Source organism: Schistocerca nitens, chromosome 3 (genome assembly GCF_023898315.1).
Source record: "Schistocerca nitens isolate TAMUIC-IGC-003100 chromosome 3, iqSchNite1.1, whole genome shotgun sequence".
Taxonomy (NCBI): Eukaryota; Metazoa; Arthropoda; class Insecta; order Orthoptera; family Acrididae; genus Schistocerca; species Schistocerca nitens.
This window is the reverse complement of record NC_064616.1, coordinates 774,911,887-774,931,347: the sequence shown is the minus strand read 5'-3', so window position 1 is coordinate 774,931,347 and position 19,461 is coordinate 774,911,887. Positions and strand designations below refer to the sequence as shown.

General features: G+C 45.6%; 1 protein-coding gene across 2 annotated transcripts in view; it reads left to right on the top strand.

The window, feature by feature from the left end:
- Positions 1 to 19,461, top strand: part of LOC126248781 (uncharacterized) — a 661,014-nt gene that overhangs the window by 172,617 nt on the left and 468,936 nt on the right. Inside the window, exon 2 of one of the 2 annotated variants that reach the window (XM_049950153.1) lies at positions 7,734 to 7,897. The exons of the other annotated variant lie outside the window; for it this stretch is intronic. Within the exon in view, the coding sequence (XP_049806110.1) occupies positions 7,734 to 7,897 (164 nt within the window). The remainder of the gene's footprint in view (positions 1 to 7,733; positions 7,898 to 19,461) is intronic. 2 annotated transcript variants of the gene reach the window in all.

Genomic DNA, 19,461 nt, shown 5'->3' with positions numbered 1-19,461 from the left:
TACGGACATTTGCATCACTGATGTATGGCTTAGAAATTCTACCTCGTCCTGCGACATTCAGTTCTGCAGTGACTTTTGCACCTGTCACCCACATATTTTTCGTCACAATCCTCTTCAATGACCATCTCTCAACATACAACTTTGGCTGCGTTGTGACGTGGTGGGTGACATTTTCCCACTTTCCCTGTATGTGGTATAAATATTCGACTTTCGTGCTTCTTGAAACATCAAACTACGCTGGTTAGGGACCACCCACCATACGAGTACCAACAATTTGCGCAAGTTCGCATTTATCTCCAACATGATGAACTCACAACTGCACAGAACACTGTTATGACCACAGCTGAGATTTTCAGCGTATTGAGAACAACGCACAGGTGCCGTTCGCGGTCAAATACAACAGCGCAAGCTGGCAGCTTGGTTAGAGTCTGAATTTATGTACAAGCATACAGTTCTCATAGTGTTTCCATATTTTTATCCATCCCCTGTACGCCTTGTGCGTGTATTATTGTCAGAGGCACGTTGTTGGATGGGTGCAAGAAGTATGAGCATTTCACTGCCCTCCAAACTAGCGCTGATTATTGATTGTTTCACTGCTTACAAAACTCTCAGCATACTGTACCTGTTACAGCTCTAGAACACCTTACGAGTATACCCTTTGTGTGACTTAGATTCCGTCTAAATCTACAAGACCTACTGTTTCATAAATCTGCCACTGTCACTGAATAACTTTCACACCAAAAGCTAATGTTTTTCAAAAAAGTGTTGTGTGTCTAAGTGATGCAGAGCTGTGTGATGTTTCATCAATTGCCACTGTTAGTGAGCAGTTTGTTGGATCTCCTATGGGAAGCTTATTTATACAGTGGTGGATTTACGACGGTTGGAACTTTAATAGTGGCAAATATTTATTTGCAGCTCATACAAAATATATACGTGTTTTAAAGTTTTACTGACCTTCAGAATAGTCACCAGCATTGTGTATAAACCGTTGCCAGCGATGTGAAAGTCGTAGGATACTCTTAGCAGTGCCAATTGTGTTGACAGTTCGAGCGGCGCGGTCTATTGCCCGACGAATTTGTAGCAATTTTGAAGCGAATGCCGTGAATTGTTTCCTTCAGTTTAGAAATCTAGTTGAACTCACGAGGGCTGAAGTCAGGGGAATGCAGTACGTGGTATAGCATTTAGCAGCCCCATCATTCAAACGAATCAGTAACAGCTTGCACTGTACGTGCTTGAGCACTGTCCTACAAAATGATGGTCAGGTCCTGCAGAAAGTATCATCACTTCTGTCTCTAAGCTGGTCGTAAGTTGTGTTACAAAAATTAACAGCATAGAGAAAGAAGTGATGACACTTTCTGGAGGACCTGACCATCATTTTGCAGGACAATGACGAAGCATGTACAGTGCAAGCTGTGCTACTGATTTGTTCGACTGATGGGGCTGCTAAGTGCTATACCACTTACTGCACTCCCCTGACATAAGCCCTCGTAAGTTCAACTCGATTCCTAAACTGAAGGTAACACTTCACGGCATTCACTTCAGAACTGCTAGAAATTCGTCGGGCAATAGACCGCGCCACTCGAACTGTCAACACATCTATCACTGCTAAGAGTATCCTACGACTTACACATCGCTGGCAGTGGGTTTTACACAATGCTGCTGACTACTCTGAAGGCCAGTAAAACTTTGAAACACGTATCTGTTTTGTAAGAGCTGTAAATAAATAGTTACCACTATTAAAGTTCCAACTCTCGTGTTATATTTAACAAGAGAAGCTGAGGTGACAAAAGTCATAGGATACCTCCGAATATCGTGTCGGACCTCCTTTTCTCTGACATAGTGCAGCATCTCGACGTGGCATCGGCTGAGCAAGTCGTTGGAAGTCCCCTGCACTTTATGTCCCCTGCACTGTTATGTCTCTATCGCCGTCCATAATTGCGAAAGTATAGCCGGTGCAGGATTTTTTGCGCTAACTGGAGTCTCGATTATGTCCCATGAATGCTCGCTGGGATTCATGTCGGGCGATCTGAGTGGCCAAATCATTCACTCGAAATGTCAAAAAGTTTCTTCAATCCATTCGCCAACTATTTTGGCCCGGTGAAATCTTTGGGAATACGAAGGCCATAAACGACTGCAAATGGTCTCCAAGAAGCCGAACATAATCATTTCCAATCTATGATCGGTTCACATGGATCAGAGGGCCCGGTCCTTTCCATGTAAACACAGCTCACACCATTATGGAGCCACTACCAGCTTGCTCAGTGACTTGTTGACAAGTTGGTCCAAGCATTCGTGGGGTCTGCGCCACACTCGAATCCTACCATCGGCTCTTACCAAACGAAATCGACACGCATCTGATCAGGCCACGGTTTTCTAGTCGTCAAGGATCCAAACGATATGGTCACGAGCCCAGCAGAGGCGCAGCAGGCGATGTCGTGCTGTTAGCAAAGGCACCCGCGTCGGTCGTCTGTCGCTATAGCCCATTGAAGCCAAACTCGCCTCACGGTCCTAACGAATACGTTTCTGCAGTTACTTCACGCAGTGTTGTTTGTCTGTTAGCACTGATAACTCCGCTCAAACGCTCCTGATCACCAACTACCATTCCGTATTCAAAGCCTGTTAATTCCCGTCGTGCGGCCATAATCACATTGACACCTTTTCACATGAATCACCTGAGTGCAGATGACAGCTTCGCCAATGCACTACCCTTTTTTACCCTGTTCACGCGATACTACCGCCATCTGTATATTTGCGCATCTTAACTCCACGACTTTTGTCACCTCGGTGTAATTTACATTAATTATTTTTGTTATATATGAAATTGTACTTGCGTGGGGCATTAGCAGTCAGTACAAAATAAGTATGTCAGGTGTTGCAGTCACTTGACCGTATTTAAAAATTGCTTTTATTTCACAAAATGTATTTTACTTCTAAACTAATTATCGTCATCTGTTATCATACCTTTTCTGGAACAATGAACGTGTTTCCACCACAACACTAAAATGAAAGTAATAATATGATCATCAAATTAACACTTTCGTTATAGTTGCTTTTCTGGGTGTATGTTGTTATTTTGAGACATGCCGAGGATTGCTTCTTTCCACACAATTACCAGGCAATATTTCGATGGCGTTGACGTTCAGAGAGTCCTAGGAATGCATATTCCAGGCGGCTGTGGCTGTCTACGTTATGGCAGCCGGGTTGAATTGGGTCAGGCGTCTCCCTGCAATGACTAAGTATAATACACTCAGCGCCTAAGTCTTTTCCTCATACAAGGGAACCTCCCCATCGCACCCCCTTCAGATTTAGTTATAAGTTGGCACAGTGGATAGGCCTTGATAAACTGAACACAGATCAATTGAGAAAACAGGAAGAAGTTGTGTGGAACTGTGAAAAAATAAGCAAAATATACAAACTGAGTAGTCCATGGTCCACATAGGCAACATCATGGACAATGAGAACTTCCGAGCGCCGTGGTCCCGTGGTAGCGTGAGCAGCTGGTGGACGAGAGGTCCTTAGTTCAAGTCTTCCCCCGAGTGAAAATTTTACTTTCTTTATTTCTGCATAGTTATTATCTGTCCATTCGTTCATTGACGTCTCTGTTCACTGTAATAAGTTTAGTGTCTGTGTTTTGCGACCGCATCGCAAAACCGTGCGATTAGTAGACGAAAGGACGTGCCTCTCCAATGGGAAACGAAAACATTTGATCTCAAGGTCATAGGTCAACCGATTCCTCCACAGGAAAACACATCTGATATAATCTATACGACACTGGTGACGGCATGTGCGTTACATGACAGGAATATGTTGTCGACCCACCTAACTTGTACACTTGGCGAATGGGTAAAAAGATTCTTCTACCTTGCCCGATTTAGGTTTTCTTGTGGATGTGATAATCACTCCCAAAAAAGTGATGAAAACATAAGAGTTTGTCACATAAACTGAAAATAAAAAATTGAACTTTTCACTCGATGGAAGATTTGAACCAAGGACCTTTCGTTCCACAGCTGCTCACGTTACCACGAGACCACAGAGCTCCCGAGTTCCCAGTCTCCTTGATGTTGCATATCTTCCCATGAACTACTCAGTTTGTATATTTTGCTTATTTTTTCACAGTTCCACACAACTTCTTCCCGTTTTCTCGATTGATCTGTGTTCAGTTTTTCAAGGCCTATGCACTGTGACAACTTATAACTAAATCTCAGGGGGGTGCGATGGGGAGGTTCCCTTGTTAGAAGACATTGAAGTATCTCACATCAGTCCTCACTCTAGTCACATTAATGTGTCAGTCTGTCAAAAGCCTGAATAACCATCTTTTGCAGCGCGGATCGCTGCGGGACGTGCAAGAAGAGAGTTAATAAGGTTCTGGAAGGTATCGACAGTGATGTGGAGTCATACCGACTCCAGTGTTGTGCCCAGCTGCGCTAGATTTCTTGGTTGAGAATCCATGGCGCCGACCGAGGTGGTGCCATAGATTCTCAGTTGGGTTTAAAAATCAAATGGTTCAAATGGCTCTGAGCACTATGGGACTTAACATCTGATGTCATCAGTCCCCTAGAACATAGAACTACTTAAACCTAACTAACCTAAGGACATCCCAAACATCCATGCCCGAGGCAGGATTCGAACCTGCGACCGTAGCAGTAGCACGGTTCCGGACTGAACCTCGGCCACAGCGACCGGCAATTGGGTTTAAATCCGGACATATTGGTGTTTTGCGAAGTACTGTAAACTCGTCCAGGTATTATTAGCACCGCCGGCCAGTGTGGCAGAGCGGTTCTAGGCGCTTCAGTCTGGAACCGCGCGACCGCTACGGTCGCAGCTTCGAATCCTGCCTCGGGCATGGATGTGTGTGATATCCTTAGGTTAGTTAGGTTTAAGTAGTTCTAAGTTCTAGGGGACTTCTGAGATGTTAAGTCCCATAGTGCTCAGAGCCAAATTTTTTTTTTTTTTTTTTTTTTATTATTAGCGCCACGCACGTATACTGGGAGCTGTATGACGTGTTCCATTGTCGTGCTAGTAGATGCCATTATGCCGAGGAAAAACAAACTGCATGTAGGTGCCGGCCGAAGTGGCCGTGCGGTTAACGGCGCTGCAGTCTGGAACCGCAAGACCGCTACGGTCGCAGGTTCGAATCCTGCCTCGGGCATGGATGTTTGTGATGTCCTTAGGTTAGTTAGGTTTAACTAGTTCTAAGTTCTAGGGGACTAATGACCTCAGCAGTTGAGTCCCATAGTGCTCAGAGCCATTTGAACCATGTTTTTGCATGTAGGTGAGGACATCCCCAAGGATACGAAAACATTCCTCAGACCATAATGCTCCCTCTAACGACGATTGTTGCAGGACGTTTGCTTTCAGTCATAAAACATAATTCATTTGAAAAGGGCACCTATCGCCACTGAGTAGATGTCCAGTTGCGATACTGGCGTGCAAATTCCAGCATTCGTCGCCGATGAACGGTAGCCAACACAGGTGCATGAACCAGGTGCCTGCTGCAGAGGCCCGTACGCAGCAACGTTCGCTGAATGTAGCCTCTTGGTTCATCTGGGCTGTCAGTTGCTCGACAGTTGCACGTCTATTCGCCCGTACACATTTCCGCTGCGTCGTTCACCCCTGTCATCTATGGCCCGTTTTGCACCATGGTTGTCACGACCCGGTTTTGGATAGCGCCATTTTGCCATCCACGGTATACTCTAACCACAGCGGCACTCCAGCAGTTTAAAAACTTAGCCTTTTCGTAAATGCTTCTTCCATCCTTGTCCCTTTAGGCACATCTCCTTTTGGACGTCAGATAACTCGCTCCGTTTGCGCAGTACGACGACTGCACTGTTGTTCACGTCCCCCGACACGCTTTATACGCTAGTGGCCATTAAAATTTGCTACACCACGAAGATGACGTGCTACAGACGCGAAATTTAACCGACAGGAAGAAGATGCTGTGATATGCAAATGATTAGCTTTTGAGAGCATTCACGCAAGATTGGCGCCGGTGGCGACACCTACAACGTGCTGACATGAGGAAAGTTTCCAACCGATTTCTCATACACAAACAGCAGTTGACCGGCGTTGCCTGGTGAAACGTTGTTGTGATGCCTCGTGTAAGGAGGAGAAATGCGTACCATCACGTTTCCGACTTTGATAAAGGTCGGATTGTAGCCCATCGCGATTGCGGTTTATCGTATCGCGACATTGCTGCTCACGTTGGTCGAGATCCAATGGCTGTTAGCAGAATATGGAATCAGTGGGCCGGCCGGAGTGGCCGAGCGGCTCTAGGCGCTAAAGTCTGGAACTGAGCGACCGCTACGATAGCAGGTTCGAATCCTGCCTCGGGCATGGATGTGTATGATGTCCTTAGGTTAGTTAGGTTTAAGTAGTTCCAAGTTCTAGGCGACTTGTGACCTCTGAAGTTAAGTCCCATAGTGCTCAGAGCCATTTGAACCATTTTTGGAATAGGTGGCTTCAGGAGGGTAATACGGAACGGCGGGCTGGATCCCAACGGCCTCGTATCACTAGCAGTCGAGATTACAGGCATCTTATCCGCATGGCTGTAACGGATCGTGCAGCCACGTCTCGATCTCTGAGTCAACAGATGGGGACTTTTGCAAGACAACAACCATCTGCACGAACAGTTCGACGACGTTAGCAGCAGCATGGACTATCAGCTCGGAGACCATGGCTGCGGTTACCATTGGCGCCGCTTCACAGACAAAAGCGCCTGCGATGGTGTACTCAACGACGAACCTGGGTGCACGAATGGCAAAACGTGTTTTTTTCGGATGAATCCAGGTTCTGTTTACACCGTCATGATGGTCGCATCCGATTTTGGCGACATCGCGGTGAACGCACATTGGAAGCGTGTATTCGTCATCGCCATACTGGCGTATCACCCAGCGTGATGGTAGGGGGTGCCATTGGTTACACGTCTCGGTCACCTCTTGTTCGCATTGACGGTACTCTGAACAGTGGACGTTACATTTCAGATGTGTTACGACCCGTGGCTGTACCCTTCATTCGATCCCTGCGAAACCCTACATTTCAGCAGGATAATGCACGACCGCATGTTGCAGGTCCTGTACGGGCCTTTATGGATTTAGAAAATGTTCGACTGCTGCCCTGGCCAGCATATTCTCCAGATCTCTCACCAATTGAAAACGTCTGGTCAATGGTGGCCGAGCAACTGGCTCGTCACAATACGCCAATCACTACTCTTGATGAACTGTGGTATCGTGTTTTATCTGCATGGGCAGCTGTACCTGTATACACCATCCAAGCTCTGTTTGACTCAATGCCCAGGCGTATCAAGGCCGTTATTACGGCCAGAGGTGGTTGTTCTGGGTACTGATTTCTCAGGCTCTATTCACCCAAATTGCGTGAAAATGTAATCACGTGTCAGTTCTAGTATAATATATTCGTCCAGTGAATACCCGTTTATCATCTGCATTTTTTCTTGGTGTAGCAATTTTAATGGCCAGTAGTGTATTGTTTATGGGGCAACAAAGTGGTCGTAATCCAGTAACCAATCAATGTTCATTGCTCTTGACATCAATACCTATAGAACCGTGTCAGGGTTTTGGCGATGATCTGCACAATGTGATCGATGTAGAACTACGTGCAGGCTGTAGAGCGTCGCTGTTTGGGAAGTGCCGCCTGGCTCGTACGGCAGCGTTGCTAACCACAGTTGATGGTGCGAGCGACAGGACGGGTGTGGACGGCGTGCACGGTTTGTGTTGTAGCGCCGGAGCTGCTGGAGGACCTGTTGGCCGCCATAGCGGAGGAGCACGTGCTGCACCGCAAGCACCTGCACATGCTCGTCACGCCGGCCATCACCAGCCTCGACCTGTCGCTCGGCACCGGCGACACACTCTCCGGCTTCCGCTTCATGCTCCAGCGCTGCAAGGTACGTCCCAGGTAACCACTCACTCCCGTGCAGGGACGGAGGCAGTGTACATGTGCATCACACGGCCCCTCCGCCACAGGCACTGAGACGCTGCTGGCGGGAAGTGGGCGATAGTTTTCAAATGGAGAAAGTAGTCAGCCGTTACTTATAGTTTGCCAGCGATGATATTCTGATGGTGGGGACACTCATGTGGTAAGTAATGTTTTAGCAAGGAGATGCCAGAAATATATAAGGGGCGATCAAAAAGTTTCAGTCCGGAGGCCATCCAGTCCGGAATCAGTATGCCAATCAAGCAAAATAGCCGTGACCATAGAGGCAATCACCCTACGCACCAGGTTGAAGATATCCGTTTGGTAAAATACCGTGTCCTGGTGTGTGAAGAAGTCTGAAGCAGCCTGCTGCACATCCTCGTCTGACAGGAATCATCGCCCATTCAAGGACCAACGTGCTGTTATTCTTTCCTTGGCCGCCGAAGGACAAACACTGACAGACATCCATTAGAGAATGAAAAATTTGTATGCAGCAGCATGTCTATCAAAAACCAACATTGTGGAATGGTATACCAAGTTCCATGCTGTTCACGATTCGACACAAGATGCCGGTCAATCCGCGTGGTCTCAAGTGGGAGGCATGCGATCACCCACACTACAGTCCTGCTCTCTCCCCATGCGACTATTACGCCTTCGGTCCCTTAAAGGGAGTAGGACGTCAAACGGGCCGACTTGTAGCAGGAGAGGCACCACAGGACATTTTATTTTCTACTGTCTATACTTTTACAAATAAATTCATAAAACTTTCTCAGCATGACCAGGAAGGATTCAGGATTCGTACTCACAGCAGTGGAAGTGCAAAAACATAACAAAATAATTTTTTTTTATATATGAAATGTCATGATTTTTTCACTTACTGTTGTCTGCATTTGTTGCGATAGGTACATTTTTCTTCACAAGTGAGAGACATTCTTTGATGAATTTTGCACAGCATGCAAACCATACTTACAGGTGCATGAAACTCTAGAATTTTCCAAATTTATTAAAAACTGTGGTAAAAAGTGAGATAATTAACTACAAAATTTGATTTTTTTGTGAACATAAAGTTTAAAACGTAACAGCTCATTCATTTTTTCATAAATTAAATAGATTCTAGAGTTTCAGACACCTGCAAGTATGGTTTGTATGCTGTGCAAAATTCATCGAACAGTCTCTCTTACTTATGAAGAAAAGTGTACCTATATCAACAAATGCACCAAATAGCAAGTGAAAAAATGATGAAATTTAACATGTAAAAAAATTATTTTGTTATGTTTTTGAACTTCCGCTGCTACGAGTGTGAGTCCTGAATCCTTCCTGGTCATGCTGACAAAAGTTTATGAATTTACTTGTAAAAGTATAGACAGTGGAAATTAAAATGTCCTGTGGTGCCTCTCCTGCTCCAAGTCGGCCCGTTTGACGTCCTACCCCCCTTAAGGGACCGAAGGCGTAATAGTGGCATGGGGAGAGAGCAGGACTGTAGTGTGGGTGATCGCATGCCTCCCACTTGAGACCACCCGGATTGACCGGCATCTTGTGTCGAAACGTGACCAGCACGGAACATGCTATACCATTCCACAATGTTGGTTTTCGATAGACATGCTGCTGCATACAAATTTTTCATTCTCTAATAGATGTCTGTCAGTGTTTGTCCTTCGGCGGCCAAGGAAAGAATAACAAAAGGTTGGTCCTGTTTGGACCCATTTGGTAATAACGTCGCCATCGTTCACATCTCCGCATTTATCGCACGCACGTCCGAAAGATACCTTGTCTGTATGTCGGTGTTTGTATACTCGCGCTGCGTTGCAGATACACTGCAGCAGCGACCTCAAGCGTAAACTTCTTGATCACCCCTTATAAAACTTCCGTAGAAAGTTTAGGGAAATAATTTCTTGATGTTTGTGGAACTAGGGAGGAAAAACGATGGTATAAATAAGCTGCGAACACAGAGGAAAGACAGAAACAATAATGACGCTGCTTCAGTAATAAGCAGCGCATCGGCTGCTTGATTAACACACGCTTATTCGTTAAGTACCTCCGGGGTTTGAGAAGACGATTACGCAAAAATTACAAGACCTGCAGATAACAGATGCGTATCATTGGGCCGAGCGTCTTTCCAAGTTTTTAACTCATATTACCGGAGCTCAATAAGGGTTGTGGTGCGATCAACGTCAATATATGCGTGCGACTTGTTGAAATCTCTGTTGAAGCTGACCCCCTCCGCCACCTTTTGGAGATCTGTTCCTTGGGTTGTCTATCCGCAGGTTCAAGCGAATTACCTGTAACAATATGGAGCGAATAATTTTTTCACATGTTCTTACAGGCATACTCCTTAGTGGTACGCACTGTAGGTATGTCATCACGGAGCGTATTATGAATCGAGACTTGGAGAGATGCTGTATTGACTGGTGTCATTTTTCTGTATGTCTCGTAGTTTTTTATGCAGGCTTCTTCTGAAATCCCAGAGGTATAAGTGGCTGTCAAATGAAAATGGAACTCCCGCCATAATACATATACCGCACACCATAGATGGTCCCACTGTTGTTACGTTTCGATACTGTCACCGCTCTGGTTGGGGAACGGCATAGTGCCACATCACAGTTGTTCGTTTGTGAAGTTGATTGTTGGCGGACTAGTCTATCGTGTCCGCCCATCTGTTGACATTGAGGCAAGCAAAGAAGAGCAGAGAGGTTTGGTTCGTTTTCTGGTGGCTGAGTTTGCTAGAATAAGTGAAATTCACAGTCGCATGTCAGCTGTGTGCGGTGGACACTGCATGTCCCTGACGCGAACACACGAGTGGCAGAGTAGTTTCCGAGAAGGGGCTCTTCAATGCAAGACGATCGGCGCCCAGGAGAAACCAATCTAGCCATTACCCCCTGATCTGATGGGGCGGATTGATAGCCTTATTCGAGTAGACCGACGAATCACGGAGGAAGAAATTCGTGTTCAGCTCGGCATTAGCCATCGCTCCGTGTATGCCATCATCAAAGACTACTTGCATTACCGCCAAATTTGCGGGTAGTGGGTGCCGCATAATCTGACGGAGGGGCAAAAGATGGACAGAATCGCGTCAAGTGTGATTCAGCTGCTGTGGTAGCACGAGGAAGGGCATGTCTTTCTGTCCCGTATCGTTACAGGGGACGAAACATGGTATGTACCACCATTTCGTGCCCGGGGCAAATGACAAAGCCAACAGTGGAAACGTCCAACATGCCCCCCCCCCTCCAAGAAATCCGAAATTGTTCACAAACGTTCTTCTTCGACTGTAGGGGCCCTCTGCTCGTCGAGTTTCTCCTGTGTCGAACCACAATCAATGCGCACTGCTATGAAAACACTTTGCAGAAAATGCGATACGTTATAAAGTCAAAACGACCAGGAATACTATAGGGCTAAACCACCCTGCTCCACGATAACTCCCGCTGTCATACTGCCAATCGGACGAAGGCTACGCTTCAGCGATTTGATAGGGAAACACCGCAAAATCCTCCGCACAGCCCGAATCTTCCATCGTGAAAATTCACGTCTTTGGTGACCAGAAGAAAGACATGCGTAGACATTGGTTTCAGTCGGATGAGGGAGTGCAAGAGTGGACGCGGTTGTAGATCCCTCAGCGGCTGACCGCGTCCTACGAAACAGGAATTGATCGTTTCGTCAACCGGTGAGGTAAGGTAACTATATTAGCGTATGTGGTGATTGCTTTTGAATGGAACGATTGCATTGTTCTGTTGTGGCGGGTTTTCAGATTTAATTTGACTGCTCTTCGTGTTTATGAATAACCCTTTATAGTTCATTCCAGTGGCCAATAAAAGTGAATGAATAAAGAGGAACACATTAGGGGCGTATGAACAACAATGACGGAAATGAGTAGTGACGGGTAAAGTTGAATTAAATATAAAAAAGTGGATAAATGTAGGGAAAGGTAGGTCGAGTGAAGACGAGTGAAGATAGGTGGCCCAGTGACAATGGAGTGGGATCAGAATCTGAGTTATTCAAACTTCTATGCAAAATAAAATTCTTGTTTTTTTTTCTCAAGATGCAGGCATTATTTTCTTACGTCCTAAACACCATTTATTGACACCACTGAATAATTTTCTTGAGAACGTTTGCTTTTAACGGTGATCATTTTTTCTTGTTGTTCCAGGATATTTTCATAATTTGCTTTATTGTTTTACCCAGTAAAATGCACTTTTCTAATATTTACTTTCTAATTAAAATCAAGCACGTATGTTTTCGTTTTTGCCGATACAATTTAACTTATCATGTTGCTTATTTGTGTTGACGATATTCTGATCTAGCTTCTTCGTTCAGTTCCATTATTCGTTGCTGTTTATCACTGTCAACAGTGACATTATTTCACACAACTTTTGGTTTTAAATCTAGCAGAAAATTATTTACTGGATATCACTGGACCTTACCTCACTATCTAAACTGTCTACTACAAATGTTGCAGGAAGATGTTAATTATTTATAATATTTGATCAATTACTATGGTATTCCTACGTAGCTTCGTTTTTAGCTTGAGACTGTGAAATGATGTATGTACTCCTGAGCTATCAAGCTACTCAGTCTCCAGTCACATATGGTCTTCGGTAAACAAATAATTTCTTAGGATTAGGTTTTATGTGCAAAACCCTGATTCAGCGTATATCATCTTAAATGGCCCATAAGAAAGTTAAAATTTGTTTGAGGATCATTTCATCGTTGTTGTGCATCCCCCTCCAGTCTCTAATAATGGTAATATTAACGTTTTTGGTAACAGTCTACTCCCGATTTAAACACAGGAACCTAATTTGCTTTGATTCATCTTTTGCGTTCTCATTTTCTCATTAGTCACCAATTTAAATTGTTCGTGAGTCAATAAATAGTTTTTGTATGTCCATCTTTGTGACTGGAGGTCTGGGAGACTTCGGCCGTTCACTTATGTAAGAAAATGAGACACCTACAGCCGCCCTTATGATGTCATTTATTGTGTGGCTACTAGTTTTTGCGCTTCAGTGCATCATCTTCAGGCTTTAGCTGATGCTGAAGGGGTTAACACCATCGTATACACGATCTCTCCAACTAACAACTGTCAACTTTTGGAGAGACAACATAATAGTTACAGGTAGTCTGCGTAAACGGGTTACGTTGGCCACTGATGCATCAGCTAAAGTCTGAAGATGGTGCACCAAAGCGCCGAAACTGGTGGCCACACAATAATTGACATCATAAGGACGGCTGTAGGTGTTTCAGTTTCTTACATAAATAAATAGTTTGTGTGATTCTCTCTTATATGTCTGTTCTAGAAATATTTTATGACTCGTGTTGTTATTTTAGTGGCCTTCGTCTGATCGCTTGCACATTCACTTCTACTTGTAGTTATCATGAAATGTATGTTTCCAGTATATTTTAAATAATAGAGCTTCTGCCTTCGGTTACGGTTACGGTCATACTGACGGGACTTGTGCTTCACAAGGATGAGGAGTGACACTTGAAGATAAGTTGCAACTTAAAATGTACGAGGGTGAGTCAAATGAAAACCTTAAATTTTTTAAAAATATTACTTATTGTGCAGAAGTGGTACAAAGCTGTATCACTTTTCAACATAATCTTCCCCACGCTCAATGCAAGTCCTCCAGCGCTTACAAAGTGCATAAATTCCGTTAGAAAAAAAACTCTTTTGGTAGTCCGCGCAACCACTCATGCACCGTGTGGAGTACCTCTTGATCAGAACGGAACTTCTTTACTCCCACTGCGTCTTTGAGTGGTCCAAACATATGGAAATCACTTGGGGCAAGGTCTGCTGAGTATGGTGGATGAGGAAGAAATGTTCAAATGTGTGTGAAATCTTATGGGACTTAACTGCTAAGGTCATCAGTCCCTAAACTTACACACTACTTAACCTAAATTATCCTAAGGACAAACACACACACCCATGCCCGAGGGAGGACTCGAACCTCCGCCGGGACCAGCCGCACAGTCCATGACTGCAGCGCCTCAGACCACTCGGATAATGCCGCGCGGCGATGAGGAAGACGCTCAAAATGCAGGTCTGTGATTGCTGCAACTGTTGTACGGTTAGTGTGGGGCCTTGCATTGTCATGTTGCAAAAGGACACCTGCTGACAGCATTCCACGTCGCTTTGATTTGATTGCAGGCCGCAGATGATTTTTTGGGAGATCTGTGTATGATGCACTGGTCACAGTGCTCCCTCTAGGCATATAATGCTCCAAAATGACGCCTTTTTCGTCCCAAAAGAGAGGCAGCATAACCTTCCCTGTTGGTGATGAGGAATAGCGCCATTCCTAGCTTGCTGTCTTCGTTTCCGGTTGGTGGAAGTGATCCTAGGTCTCGTCCTCAGTAACGATTCTTGCAAGGAAGCCATCACTTTCTCGTTCAAAGCGCCGAAGAAGTTCTTCACAATCATCAACGGTCGTTCTCTCATTTCGGGAGTCAGCTGCCGTGGCACCCATCTTGCAGACACGTCGTGAAACTGGAGGACATCATGCACAATGTGGTGTGCTGACCCATGACTTATCTGTAAACATGCTGCAATATCATTCAGTGTCACTCTGCGGTTTTCCTTCACTATGGCTTCAACTGCTGCAATGTTCTGTGGAGTCACAACTCATTGTGCCTGACCTGGGAGTGGAGCATCTTCCACTGAAATCCCACCATTTGCGAACTTCCTAGAATAACAGAACGCTGTTCTTCCCTGGTGCAAGTCGCAAGCGGGGCGGCCATCTTTATACTGATACTGCGAGAGTATGTGTGTATCTGCACTATGCTGCCACCTACAGGTCATTCTGCACGCTGTTTGTAGCACGCTTACCAACTTACAGGATACCGGCGCGAAATTTCGATTTGTTATTACAAATTTAAGGTTTTCGTTTATCTAACCCTCGTAGAAGACTGAAGTAGTATCATATCCAGCTACAAGCATCAGAAGGTACTTTGATGAACGACATGCTTTATTTTGAAGAAAGGAAAAAACAAATATTTCCAAAGCAAAAACTTTCGAGAACGACTAATACGTAGTGAACATTCTATTAAATTAGCTTTGAATTAAGATGGAAAGTGTTTTGTGGAGCGATTATTTTAAATTTGTTTTCAAATACTAGGATGTAGTATTCCCTTATGGAACACCTAAATGACTCCTGCAAATTACCCTACAGCGGTTTGAGATTAACTGATGCATTCAAAGCACAGTTTAAGAATGAACACACAAAATGATATTGTTTCACTTTTGTCAATTTACTTTGGCCACTCAGAAAATTATGGCCATCCCTCCGCAGCATCTGGACAGTCCATAACATGGCATGAACTTTTACAATTGTTGTGCTATATGTAACGAATTCATTCTTTCAACTTTATGTACAGATAATTGAAAAAGCTACTGATTTACATGACTCTGAGAAAACGCAGATGCTGATAACTCTAAGATTTGGAACAAGTATCGCAGTAAGGCCTGTCGGATGTCCAAATGATGCCATCATCAGCCCCTGGTGACGGTGGATGAATGGTGGTGAAAACTCTCAAGGAAAACAAGGTGTTCGGTGATCAAGAACCACCTTACAGAGTGGTCATCGGAAAGTTGGATGCTCTGTACGGCAAACAAGGCGACAACCGGTAGCGAAGTTCACAGCGGATGTGCAATGACGGCTTCAGAAGCGAACAAATATTTCTTCCCATTACATCACATCAACGGACGTGTCAGCATATGCTGTCCTCATGGGGTGTGTTACTCGACAAATGCACCGTCAAATATGCAAGGACGGCGAGTGGCATTGTTATGCTATGAGGAACATTCTCCAGAGGTTCCCTGCGACATACAGTTGTTGCAGCACACAGCGTGAAAGTTGTGGACCACAGTACGTCAATATTACTGTCGACCATTTGTATCCCTTAGCTGCTGACATTTCCACCACGCAACCGAGCAGTATAAAGCAAGCAAAATACAACATGATTTATGAGCACTGCGTAGCACAGCAATAGCTTACTTGCCTTTTACGGCTCACTAAATCGGCTGTAGGTGGAATTTATGTCTTTGCTGGCAATACCGTGGATCAGGCTGGCTTGAATGAAACTGGATTAAAGGATACTCGATCTCCTCTTGTCGATGTCGTGGTCATTACTGGAAAATAATGTCGTCTTCAATAACACCTGCAACTAGAGCAAGTGGACTTAATTACGAGACAGCTATACTGACCGCCAGATTCAGCACATCATTCGGAGAATCACTCAGTAACAGTCTAAGACAAAAGCGCGGAAATACCGAAGTCACACGCCATTGGTAAACGTGACTTTAATCTGCCTAGTGTCGACTGGGAAAACCACGCACACTAATAATAGCGGCAGGGACAATATGTTCTTGCAGTACAGAATAATTTATCAGATAACTAAGTCAAACAAAAGGACCGATATCGCATCCGTGAAAGAAATACACTGCCTGACAAGAAAAGTGACGCAACCAGGAGACACTGTCGGATACTAATGTAACTTCGCACACGTTCACACCATCGGCGGGAATCTACACTGAAGCTCCAGAAAACCTGGTATAGGCACGCATGTTCAAATACAGACATACACTTTGTGATCAAAATTATCCGCACACCTAGCTGAAAGTGACTTAAAAGTTCGTGGCGCCCTCCATCGGTAATGCTAGAATTCAGTATGGTGTTGGCCCACCCTTAGCCTTCACGACAGCTTCCACTCTCGCAGGCATGCGTTCAGTCAGGTGCTGGAAGGTTTCTTGGGAAATGGCAGCCCATTCTTCACGGAGTACTGCACTGAGGAGAAGTATCGATGTCGGTAGGTGAGGCCTGGCACGAAGTCGGCGTACCAAAACATCCCAAAGGCGTTCTATTGGATTCAGGTCAGGACTCTGTGCAGGCCATTCCATTACAGGGATATTATTGTCGTGCAACCACTCTGCCACAGACCGCGCATTGTGAACAGGTGCTCGATCGTGTTGAAAGATGCAATCGCCATCCCCGAATTGTTCTTCAACAGTGGAAAGCAAGAACGTGCTCAAAACAACAATATAGGCCTGTGCTGTGATCGTGCCACGCAAAACAACAGTGAGTGCAAGCCCCCTCCATGAAAAACACGACCACACCATAACACCAAGGCCTCCGAATTTTACTGTTGCCTCTACACACACTGGCAGATGATGTTCGCCGCGCGGGATAGCCGCGCGGTCTAGGGCGTCGCGGCTTCCCCCGGCGGAGGTCCGAGTCTTCCCTCGGGCATGGGGGTGTGTGTTGTCCTTAGCGTGTTAGTTTAAGTTAGATTAAGTAGTGTGTTAGCTTAGGGACCGATCACCTCAGCAGTTTTGTCCCATAAGACTTTACCACAAATTTCCAGATGACGTTCACCGGACATTCGCCATACCCACACCCTACCATCGGATCGCCAAATTGTGTACCGTGATTCGTCACTCCACACATCATTTTTCCACTGTTCAGTCGTCCAATGTCTACGCTCCTTACACCAAGCGAGGCGTCGTTTGGCATTTACCGGTGTGATGTGTGGCTTATGAGCAGCCGCTCGACCATGAAATCCAAGTTTTATCACCTCCCACCTAACTGTCATAGTACTTGCAGTAGATCCTAGTGCATTTGTGTGATAGTCTGCATAGATGTTTGCCTATTACACATTACGACCTTCTTCAACCGTCGGCGGTCTCTCTCAGTCAACAGACGAGGTCGGCCTGTACGCTTTGTTCTGTAAGTGTCCCTTCACGTTTCCACTTCACTGTCACATCGGAAACAGTGGACCTAGGGATGTTTAGAAGTGTGGAATTCTCGCGTACAGACGTATGACACAAGTGACACCCAATCACCTCACCACGTTCGAAGTCCGTGAGTTCCGCGGAGCGCCCTATTCTGCTCTCTCACGACGTGTAATGAGTACTGAGGTCGCTGATATGGAGTACCTGGGAGTAGGTGGCAGCACAGTGCACCTTATATGAAAAACGTATATTTTATGTGGTGTCCAGATGCTTTTGATCCAATAGTGTTTGCAAACAGGCAGAATTACCCCACGATGCGGTCGGCAACGCCCGTATAAGACAACAAGTGTCAGCGAGGTAGCGATGAATTGGGGATTTTCCAGTACGTCCATTTCACGAGTGTACCGTGAATATCAGGAACTCGGTAAAACATCAAATATTCGACATCGCTGCAGCAGGAAAAAGATCCTGCAAGAATGGGACCAACGACGACTGAAGAGACTCGTTCAATGTGACAGAAGTGCAACCCTTCCGCAAATTGCACCATATTTCAATATGGGCCATCAACAAGTGCCAGCGTGCGAACCATTCAACCTAACATCATCGATATGGCCCTTCGGCTCCATCTACCCTTTATGACTGCACGACAGAAAGCTTTACGCCTCGCCTGGGTCCATCAACACCGACATTGGACTGTTGATGACTGGAAACATTTTGCCTGGTCGGACGAGTCTCGTTTCAAATTGTATCGAGCGGATGGACGTGTACTGGTATGGACACAACCACATGAATCCACGTATCCAGCATGTCGGCAGGAAACTTTATAGCTGTTGGAGGCTCTGTAATGGTGTGGGGCGTGTGCATGTGGAGTGATATGAGACCCCTGATACTTCTAGATACGACTTTGACGGGTGACACGTACGTAAGCATCCTTTCTAGTCACCCGCATCCATTCATGTCCATTGTGCATTCCGATGGACTTGGGCAGTTGCAGCAGGACATTGCGACACTCCACACGTCCAGAATTGCTACAGAGTGGCTCCAGGAACACTCTTCTGAGTTTAAACGCTTCCGCTTGCCTCCAAACTCTTGAGACATGAACATTATTGAGCATATCTGGGATGCCTTGCAACGCGCTGTTCAGAAGGCTCTCCACCCCCTGGTAGTCTTAAGACTTTATGGACAGCTCTGCAGGATTCATGGGGTCAATACCTGCCAGCACCACTTCAGACAGTAGTCGAGTTCATGGCACGTCATACTGGGGCACTTTTGCGTGCTCTCGGGGTTCCTACACAATATTAGGCAGGTGTACCAGTTTCTGTGGCTCTTTAGCGTAAATGATTAGAGTTGAAATTCTCTGTGACAGAACAGCCCCAGGGTGCGTTAGCGTTCTTCATACTTAGTGTTTTTAGCAGGCCTCGTGGGATGTTTAGTCAACAGTCAGATGTTGAGTCATCACTGTGAATGACACGAAGATGCCACGAATTTGTGTGAGTCAGCTTTATCAGCAGAGGGTGTTGACGAATGGCATCACATTGTCTTCAAGAATGAATCACTTATCGCACTCCCGGGATGACCATCGTCGGCGAGCATGACGGCGAACTGGAGAGAAGTCCCATTCTTCCAATGGTCTTAAGAGGCACAGCGGTTTTACACTTGGCGTCATGGTGTGGGGTGCCATCGGATATAACTTCAGGTTACAACTGCTAATGACTGAGGGAACTGTGACAGCACAACAGTACATCACGGACACCCTGGCCCGCATCTCGTGGTCGTGCGGTATCGTTCTCGCTTCCCACGCCCGGGTTCCCGGGTTCGATTCC